Source organism: Nymphaea colorata, chromosome 1 (assembly GCF_008831285.2).
Source record: "Nymphaea colorata isolate Beijing-Zhang1983 chromosome 1, ASM883128v2, whole genome shotgun sequence".
NCBI classification, from domain to species: Eukaryota; Viridiplantae; Streptophyta; class Magnoliopsida; order Nymphaeales; family Nymphaeaceae; genus Nymphaea; species Nymphaea colorata.
This window is the reverse complement of record NC_045138.2, coordinates 32,219,628-32,230,417: the sequence shown is the minus strand read 5'-3', so window position 1 is coordinate 32,230,417 and position 10,790 is coordinate 32,219,628. Positions and strand designations below refer to the sequence as shown.

General features: G+C 36.6%; 1 protein-coding gene across 1 annotated transcript; it reads left to right on the top strand.

Annotated features, from left to right (window-relative positions):
• The first annotated feature begins 212 nt into the window (after positions 1 to 212).
• On the top strand, positions 213 to 6,506 carry LOC116245925 (uncharacterized). Its single transcript, XM_031617542.2, has 3 exons — positions 213 to 589; positions 1,424 to 1,504; positions 5,630 to 6,506. Exons 1-3 carry the CDS (start codon positions 431 to 433, stop codon positions 6,101 to 6,103), a joined length of 714 nt encoding a protein of 237 aa, XP_031473402.1. The 5' UTR covers positions 213 to 430; the 3' UTR covers positions 6,104 to 6,506.
• The last annotated feature ends 4,284 nt before the right edge of the window (positions 6,507 to 10,790 follow it).

Here is a 10,790-nt window from a genome sequence, read left to right as displayed (position 1 = left end):
TATATATATATATATTATATAAACGAAAGTACGAACATCAATACTTTGGAATTAATTTTTCATATTCCTCGCAATATTCCCATATTTCATTTTTTACAAGCATCTTTTCCATCAATTAATTTACTTTAATTACAATTGAATTTTACAACCTTTTTCTCCTCCCTGTATTTTCGTTTTTCATTTTTTTTTTCAGTTATATAGCACGAGGCTGCTACTCGCGCTTTCTTTCCCGCACCGTCAAGGAGGGTTTCTCTTCATCTTCGTTAGTTTTCCCTCTTTTGCTGGTTCTCTTCATGGCGCAAGCTCCAGGGTTCTTGTCTTCCACCTGAAGAGGATATTCCAGGCCCAGCCGACTGAGCAATTTTAAGATTTTTCTCTTTTTCCGTTCCTTCTCTTTGGCATATTTGTTATCGTTGAGTCTCTGAAGAGAATGGCGAAGAAGAGGAAATCCGATGCAACGGGCTTGGATGAGGTAGACAGGACCATGTACAGCACCTTCTGCAGCGCTGCCAATTCACTATCGCAGCTATACACGCAGGCGCAGAACCAGCAGAAACTCGCCTTCCAGGCGGGTGAGAGGCACGGGATGGTGAGAATTCAGATTCAATTAGATATTTTTTCATCGAATTTGGGTTTTGTTTGTAACTTCCCTTCGTTTTGGGGTTTTGGAGTTTTGTGCCATTGGTGCTCCATGAATCCTATGCATCGGCGTGATTGCGTTTGGGGGTTTTAGGAAGGGCATATTGTTTTGTTGGTTGGAATATATATATTCTTGTTTTGTTGCTTTCCATGCTTAATTTCTTATCTTGGATTGTCGGTATTTAAGATACTGATTTGGATTGCTCTGGACAAGATGGTCTAGACTTCTAGAGCGTTAGATGTTTTTTGGTTGATTTTGTCTTTATACTAATGAGTGAATAAGTGCAGGTTACCCCTATTTCACTTGTTTGATCTAGGACTTCTCAAAAACTGGACGTTTTCTAGTTTGTCTTCTGTTAGTGATATGAATGTCGCCAGAAGTCAGTCTATTTGAACAAAAGGCCCTCAAAGGAATTAATGCTTATCCGTCGGGTTGGGTTGCCTTCGGGAACGTAGGCAAAGTTGTTCGATACTCGAGTTCCTAGACCTAGATATTAGTTATTTTTTATTGGATAACCTGATTCATTTGTCATGGTCCTCGGCGATCAAATTTATTTGGTAAAGCAGCTAGAATCTTGCTTCCTAAGGAGTATAAAGGACATCGTTGCTAGGCAAATATGCTAATGGAGCGACGACTAAGTTGTTCAACAAGCACCTCGAAGGCTACTAAATCTGAATGGCTAGTGGTTGCTTTTTTGCAACGGAAAGGCAACGATGTTATGTAGTTGTCGTTTATTAACATGTTCATTTATTCAGGTACTTATGATTGTTATATATTCATCAGGAGAAACTGTACCAGTGGATACTGAGGCAACATGAAGAAGGAGCAAGGGTGACTGCAGCAGATATTGTTGCTTATTTACAGGTCTATATCTCGCTGAATCTTTTATTCTGTCAGATATCATTTCCATTTTCATCTTATATGTTGTCCTTTTATCCTTATCGTGTTGTATTACCTGCCTCATGTCTTCTCTTACTATGCCCCTATCTTGTGGATGCCAAGGTTTTCAAATGAGCGATATTTTCCCCCTAACCTTGGGTGCCTTAGTTGGACTTGTAGATGATGTTGATTTTTCCCTTTGTTAGTTCAACATCACAGGTAATTCTTGTTTCGTCATGCATACAAAGAATCTGTGAGTGTGTGTTTCTTTTGGGTACATTCTTTTCCTGTTCTAGTGATCATTAATATTAGTATACCATACTACTTATTAGTATACCTCATCGTGAGGTGTTCATTTTTCAAATTGTCGTAATCTTGTTGAGTATATGAAAATTTGTTGGCTACACTTTCGTAAATTATATTTCCAAGGTCAATATAAAACATGAATAACTGTTTCTTTCTTTAGCTTACTAATCTTATCAAAATCGGGTTTTGAGTGGAATTGTATAGCCGAATACTTCAGTGGATTGGTGAATCAAATTAGAATTGGAATTGGAATGGTTTGTGAATATGATTAATAGAAAAAAGCATAATTTTTTAATTTAAAAATCAAATAAGAATTGATAAGAAAAATGAAGACAAAAAATCAAAATAATGTAAACGCTTTAACACTTTAGAGGAAATAAACGATCATAAATACAATGAGATACAATCTTTAGTAAGCAAATAATTTCATGCATTCAGCAAAGTAAGTCACATGTCTATATGGTAATTTCATACATTCAGTCCAAGCAGTCACCAAACATTTAGTTTAAAACCTGTTCCAAATCAACCTATCTTAGCAAAACATTCTAACAAAACAATGTATTTATGCACACACACAAGTGGGGTCATCCCCAAATCGACTTGTCCTAACAAAACCTTCTAAAAGATGATATATAAATACACCTGACCTAGAAAAAAAATCCTCTAACAAGTATATATGCTAGTGCAATACTGATTACTGATCGTATTGATATTCATTGCTGTAGAAAGATTATGATACTGTCCATGAATGACAAAATGAAATATTAGCCAAACTAGAAACAATGCAAGACATAATACTTTACATGAAATCTCTGCATGAAATATCTTGGTGGGTATATTTCAACTTTCAAGTCTCTCAGCTCGTGGCCCTCTAAGTCCTTGACAGTGTTGACACAATAATTATGGTATACAAAGCAGTATCACTCCCAGCTGAATAAGCAAATGGAATCTAATGAATCAGATGACATATCAAGGAGAAAGTAGATCTCCAACATCACAGCTCAGCTTATTGAAAAAAACTGAAATGCAGTGGATGAGATGATATACCTCATATAAGAATTTCTTAGCTAAATGGCACATGCAAAAATACTGTTGAGCTACAAATAATAAGATCAAAATTCTTTTTTTGCTTTTAAGAAGAAAGGCAATTATCTCTTTCCAGATAGTTTTAAGGACTTGTATTTGAAGAGATAAGCCTGATGTAAAGTCAACACATGAGTTGTATGGGATCTGGAGATTCTGGATTCTCTTAGCCCCAAATTTTGGACCAAAACGGATGGTAGTAAAAGCTTCTATGACTGACTCTCTTGAAAAACGCCCTATACATTTTGATAATTGCCATGTATTTTCTTGCTTGTCTATTTTGACATGATCTGAGTACCGAGGACTGCAAACATAATGGCAATAACAAGAACAAACTAAAGATGTTTATGCAGTTCGGGAAAGTATAGGCTTTTGTATGTCTACCTGGAGTTCTCCCCTTTGTTCGTGAATTGTGCAGGACAGTTTGTTAGTTTGATCTACATTAGCTTTAGTTTAAAACCCAGCCAAACTCTCAGATTTTATACAACCCCAGACACAAATGACAGGGATGAAAATGGGAGGGAGAAGAAGTTGTCCCCCACGAGAAAAGGGGTTTGCACTTTGCAGTGATGATGTATATAGAAGAGCTTTAGGAGCTTTAGGTTTTTTGTGCACAATGCTTACAGAGAATGCTCTACTACCAGTAGGCATAATAACCGACTTCATTATTGGTGCTGTCTGAGATCCTGAGATTCAAATTGCAATTATGTTGCTTATCTTGGCTATTTTGTTTCTTCCTGTTGTCTCCCTTGCTTTAGTTTATTTTCTTCTTAAATATGGTACACTTTGATATTCGATCATAATATAGGAGCATCAGAAGGCTCCTTTGATAAATTGCATCTAGCTGTTTTGCTTGTGACGGTTGGTGTATCCTGTGCTCCACCACGAATGTTACCTTTGAAATGTTACATAAGTTCTCAGGAACATTGGTTTATACTTTGAAGAAACTAAAATGATCAATCTTATTATTCTTCAGAGAGCAATTTTTCCCTCTTTAGTGTGTGACTGTGAATAACAAAGTAATAGGATATTCTTTGCTTCCGTAGCCATTTCCTCAGGCACCTAGTTCTTCTGTAGATAATTAGATACAGCGTTTTATCCTTGTGTCCTTTTATAAGAGAACTCCAACCAATTTTTTCAGGTTCTAATTGTAATAGAATGTTTTTGCAGATGGTAAGTTTAGAACTAGAGTCATTTTGGGGACCAAATATATCCATTTTTTATGTGATACTAGATTTTGTGAGTAAATCAGATCCCAATTGCTGCCAGAGAATATAAAATTGATGTGCTTTGATTTCTTTTATTTCTAGGTGAGTGTTCCAATTAGAATGAGGTGCTCTTCATACATCTGTATATATGTATAATTGGAAGTAGTTAGCTATTTCTATTTTAACCTTAGTCACAAAAAAATGTGTTCTTTCCAAACATTTTAAACCTGGAACCGATCCAAACCACATTTTTCACATTTTTCTCATGTTTTAATCATATTTGTATTAGCTTATTTATGTTTTATGAGATTATATGTATGAATTATGAAAGAAACTATTAAACGTCGTCTTCATGATGTGTTGTGTGTGTGTGTGTATATATATACACACACACACACTCTTACACTTTTTTTTTTTTGCCATACCTCCATACCAAGATTTTCTAAAATTCCGTACCCATACCCGCTTTCCTGTACCTGTACCTATGTGACTTAGTTGACCATATTTTCCCATTTTTGTCAAGTTTGCGGTATTATACTGAGGAAAACCTCACTGTTTAAAACATGAAATGATATTTTTGACAATGATTTTAACTATGACAGGATAGCAAAGAGACTTCTGCAAACCTATTATCAACTGGGTCCCAAAACCTCTGCATGCATATTGCACACTTACTGATACAATGTGTTGTATCTTTTGCTGTCTAATAGTTAATCTGCATCCATGTTGGGCTGATTAACTTGAGAAAGATATGCATGCTAATAGGGTAGTTTAACTATTCTTGTTATTTTGCTAATGTAGCTCAGTATGCCTTAGGTTTAACCCGATGCAGTGGCGGGAAACTATTTTTGTTTAAAATATGTGGATACACTAGCAGAAAGGCTGCAAAAGAAATGTGCACAGGGGCCATAAACTGTCGGGACTTATATCAGCTAAATGAAATGGATAGTTCCTTGGTCTATATGAAGGATGGGTTATATCTTTGTAGGCGAGTGATCCTTTTTCTAGATGTGTAAGATCTATTAGCCAATTCAAAAATTACACATTGTGATTGAATGTGTCACTTGGATCCAATTCAGAAGTCGATTGGATTGTTCCGGTGCTAGGTTAATAACTATTTGACAGAAAATCACTTTTAGATGTTCCTGAACCCAACTTGGTGAAGTTCTATACTAAACAGCATAACTTGTTCAATATGTGGATTCTCCAAGGGGTTTATTATTTTTAAACCTTTTATCACCATGTTGCAAGAAGAGTTTGGCGGGCTCTCTTCTTGGGTAGCTGATTAGTGATTAGGTTGAATTTGAGATTCAAATCCCCATGGTTGCTAGGAACCATTTAATTTACTGACCATTCCTTGAAATGAAGTGGAAAGCATGATACGACAACTTTATTTATAGTTCCCTTACTCATATGGATTCATGTTGCCGACCAGTCTTTCTAGTTAAAGGGAATGTACTGGAATATGTATTCAGCACATGTACTAAATGTTTGTTTTTTTGACAAATTGTAGAATGAGCTTGATTGCAGTGGAGAAGAAACATCGACATCTCCAGGGTCTCAAATGTATCACCAGAATGCTCAGCCCCAGATGTTCCTTTTGAATAATTCCTTAGCATATCCTGGTGTAACTGGACAGGCTCTGGCTCAGGGCGCACGACCTAGCCATTCTGATCAGCACAAGAATTCGATTTTTTCTAATGCTTTATCCAGTCCAGTGCGGAGAAGCCTTCAGCCATTTCATTTAGCTCAGGCTGGTTATTTGCCCAGCAATGTGTTGCAGAGTGGAAATGGAGGGAGGAGAGTCGGCTCCTCTGACACGGACCAGCATGGCACATTTTCACAAAATCACGACATTAGTGGTGGTGTCCAATCTCTTCAGGTGTGCCAAGCCCATTCCCATCAAAACAGGGAAATCCATGCCTCTAATTCAAATGATTCTTCAATGGACATTCATGAGGAAAGCCCTGCTCATGACTCCTATTAAGAATTTGGTGCTTGGGATCTGTGTTTTTAAGTCTTGCTCTTGATTGGTGCATCAGTGAGAAAGGTATTCTCTCCTGAAAAACGTTGAAGCTGCGATCTAACTGGCATGTCGAGTAGGAAAATTTCATCAACCATGAAGAAGCTTTAAAAGATGGGAAAAGCAAGGTGTGTCAGTGTGTTGAATACTTCCTTCCCCTTGGTGGCTTCCAGCACATTCTGTAGAGCCTTCCGCAGTTCCTTGGGTTTATAGTGTGTTTTGGCTTTGTTCAAGTGGCTGCATTGTTGGACTGCCTTGAGTTTCCTTTTTATACTCAGACATAAATAAGTTTGTTTTGTTTCCTGCTTGTAATATTTCTGCCTAAGATTCGTTTTAGTAATCAAAGTAGTTCACATTTTATGTTGCATAGTTATGATGATCTGAGGTGAATAAGAGATTTGTATAAAATTAAATAACTGCAATGTTCTAGGGTATGATGGAGTAATTCTTTGCATCTCTGCAGCTCTTTCTTGTATAAATCTGTAAGACTTGCTCAAATAAGCAACTTTGATCAAGCTCAATGAACCTGTGTAGGGTGTGCTCCGGCTAGTTCCAGTAGCTGGATTCGATTAAGCTTAATAAATCTATATCGTTAGGCGTTTGTCTGTCTGCCCCCCTGTTCTATCTTACACAAAAGTGAACACAAAAGTACACAAAAATTTGACCTCAATAATCACCGGTAGCAAAATGGCTGCCAAGATTGGACCATCAAGATGAACATGATTTTGTTTCAAATTCTTTGGATATGTTTGTTTTAATTTCTTGTGTATGTTTTCATTCTCTAAATGTTCAAGACTTGAATGATCTTATGCTTACACCCATCAACACATCAACTGGAGTGTAGCACTCACCATTGTTGAAGTTGAAGTGTAGCACTCACCATTATTTGATTATTTGCAGTTCAAAGGAACAATGCCCAGGGAGTCAAATTCATGATCGGGCTCTTACCAACCCGCCAGCCCGACCAGTTATATGCCCTTTGTGGCTAAATCTGTTTAACATTGGAAGTTTCATCCAGTGAGGGACCCAAGAAAAGGTGACCAAGAAAATGGCCTGATGATTAATACGTCAAATAAATCAACTGATCAATACGTCAAATAAATCAACTAAAGAAAATGGTCAGATTTCTTTTACAGCTGCAACCTTTCCTAAATTCGGAGCAAGATGTGGCCATTGTTAAACTATTCAAAGCTTTTTCTTTTTTTTTTTAAGATTCTTACCTCGAGGGGTGGTAGCATACTAAGCTGCAAGGTAGTCCGGCTCCTCTAAGGATTCAAGTTCGAGTCTTGGAGTGGTCACTGTCACGTTCCAATGCGCTCAAAAGGGTGGGCATAGGGGAAGGCAGTGACTTTTTTTAGGGGGCGGTAGAATGAACCAGTCACTTTTAACAACAAAAGAAAAAAAAGAGGTTTTTAGATCCCAATAAAAAGAATTTTAAGGTGACTCTAACTAGTTGCCGTCAACAAATTTATGTGAGTGTAAAATAATGGCAAATAACTCAATGAAATCAGGAGACTCACCTGGGGTTGCTTAATTGAGAAGAACTTGGCCTTGCGTGTCATACATGCCCGAATGGATTAGAGAACACTGAGTTCCTTGTTCCAGCATTAACCTCTCTCTCTCTCTCTCTCTCTCTCTTGCCAAGGAGGTGTTACAGTGTAGGGCCATGCCCATATCACATTTTCTTAAAATCAGGGTCGAGGATACAAGTTCACAGAAATCGATAAGCAAAATGAAAAAAAAAAAGGAATACATTCTCATGTTTTGGCTTTGTCTAGCCAAGAGATCCATGGTTCTCAAAGCAAGATTAAAGAAAAACGCAGTTCCATGCTTTCAAAATGATAAATCCCAAATGCGACTTCATGAGGGGTGAATCAACTCTTAAAAGCGCTTGATAAAAAGAATATTACGTTCTTAATGCATGTTCTTAGAATACATATTTCAAAAGTACCATGTTCTTGTTTCAGAAAATAAAGTGTGATCATGGATGCTTTTTAAAGACTTATTAATCAAATGGTAGACATAATCACATTATGTTTCTGAAACAGTTGCATGGTATTTTTAGAACGTGTTTTAAAAACATGCATTCTAAGAACATAATGTTCTTCTCATAAAAGACCCTCCAATAACATATCAACATCTTAGCTATGGATACAAGTGATAATATGCTCGAGTGCTAGTCTAGGTGTAATAAGCCTAATTTAAGTGGGACTAGCAAGCATGAACTTACACAGGCTTTAATTCATTGTCTAATATGATCAGTTAAAACAGCACTCAATTTGGAAGGTAGAGAGGGGCGAAGCCACAAATTTTTCATGAGGGAGGCCGAATTAAAGTTTTTAAATTTTGACATGGGCTGAAATAACATTTTTCAAAATTTTTATATAGGACAGATATTTTAAAAAAAAAATTTACACGTAAAATTAAAAAAAAAAAATTAGGTGGGGCCAGGGCCCATGCGGCCCCTGGCTCCGCCCCTGGGTTAATTTAATTCAAGTATAAAGCTTAATTAATGTGGCTCATATCTGGATCTTAATTAGCTGAATCTTTTTTCTAACTAGTAAAGATGAATTATCTAAATTGTTGTGTATGCTTAGATGTCAAACCCGAATTCGAACCGTTTGGATCCATGATAAGCCGTGGCATCTCAAACGGATTTTGTTTTCTCAACTTTAATGACATTGAAGAAACCGAAAGAGAAAATTTTCAAGTGTTGTTCAAATTTGGTATCTTGTTGATGAACCCCACTGATGCAGCTCACCCAAAAAAATTTAGCTTGGTATCACTTTTGGATATAAGGGTTCAGATTCGGGTTAAATCCAGCCTTTACTGATAGCATAACCAGACTCCGCGAATTAGATTTGGATTTAGACTCAAATTTGGACATCAGTTTTGAAATTGGAATTCAAACCTGAGTAGCATACAATGCCACATTTACGTGTACTTCAGGTCAGACCTTTACCAATTCTACTCAGATAGAACTTAGAGTTTCAATTACGAAACAGCATACCGAATTTAAAATCTTAAATTAAATTCAATTGGTAAACTGATCTGACTTTTCCAATAAAACCCAACTAAAGGATTCAAGTTTAAACCTGAATAAGATTACACACCCTTATCTAAGGCAATGTGTGCCTTCATTTAACTTTGAGCAGAAAGAATCACCACAATATTGGCTTCAAAGAGCATTGGCATAACTGTTGGTTTGAGTATCATGCTCTCGATGCGTCCTCAGTTTGATTCTTGTGGTTACTATTACGTTGAACTACAATGGCATACATGACACGTTAAAATGCATATTATAGGACCACGTACGTCCCGAAGCAGCACTGGATCCTGAAGGTAGGGGTAGGGAAAAGTGGAGAGGCTTCACCTCGTTCAAACTGCCAAACTATCACCAAAATATTTAAAAAATTGTAAAAAGAAAACTGCTTCAAGCATAGATAAAATAACAAAGAGCTGACTTAACATTTGTAGCATTGTCAACATATACTTTAATATCTTTTTATCTTGACATTGATTTTGAGTTGGATATATCTAATATAGAAAGGTCAAGATGGGTGGATTGTACTTTATATATGGGTAGTTCAATTTACAAGTTCTTCATTTACCCTCCCCTCTCCAAGGAGAGAAAAAGAAGGGATGAAAAGGGGGTGTGGGGTGGGGTTAATATGCAAAATGCAAAGATTAATACTTTCGTTTGCTTATAGCAGTACTTGTTTGTCTACTTATCTAGTATAACGGAAGAACTTGGATCTCAATTAGTCGATGTTTGAATAATTAAAATGTTTTGATTGATCTCAATTAGTCGATGTTTTAACAATAAAAATCTTTTGATTGATTTACATTATCAAAATATCGACTAATTGAGATCCAAATTCTTTGCTAGGGAGATGTTGCAGCTAGTGAAGGAAAGCGGAGCACCTCAATTACTTGTTGAAAACTGAGAATGAAAAGATTTGCATTAAAGGGCACGCCTGAAAGCTTAGATGCACCTGAATGTATCATCTGTAAGCTATGTCACATGGGTGCGGGTACGATACGATACGGGTACGGCGATACAGGTACAGACACAACAATTTTGATACAGACACGACAATTTTGAAAATTTTAGATACGCGGATACGGCAAATTTTATATTCTCAAAAATAATAAATGAAAAAAAACATTAAACTAATAGTTCACTGTTATAAAAAAATTTGTTTTATCACAAAAGTGCTGAGTATTTGAAAAGATTGTTGATGAAAATAATTGGATGCATCACAAAAAAATGATAAAATGAAAAAAAAAAACATTAAACTAATAATTTATTTTTTGGTGTGTTCCAGCCGTGTCTTGTATCTGGACACATGTGTTCGCGTATCGGATACGGGTACGTGGGCTAAACGCAAGTATCCGTGTGACAGAGTCTGTAAGAAATGTGAAGACAAGGGCATTTTTCTCATTGTGAGATTGATACAGGTGCATGCACCTTATATAAGGTTTCAACCTGCTGCTTTATTTGGTAAACCTCTGTGTGCTTTCTTATTTTAGTGTAGCTAATGTTTGTCATGAATGCATACAATAATAAAACAAGAATACTGTTCAGACAAGCTCAAAAGCCCAGATACTATATTGTAAACCCCTTGGATGTGAACTGCCTTGCCACCTG

Excerpts from the sequence above, each read along its gene's own strand:
- LOC116245925 (XM_031617542.2), top strand. The coding sequence starts at position 431 with ATGGCGAAGAAGAGGAAATCCGATGCAACGGGCTTGGATGAGGTAGAC. Across the intron at positions 590-1,423 it reads CGGGTGAGAGGCACGGGATG|GAGAAACTGTACCAGTGGAT; the intron begins GTGAGAATTCAG and ends TATATTCATCAG. Across the intron at positions 1,505-5,629 it reads ATATTGTTGCTTATTTACAG|AATGAGCTTGATTGCAGTGG; the intron begins GTCTATATCTCG and ends GACAAATTGTAG.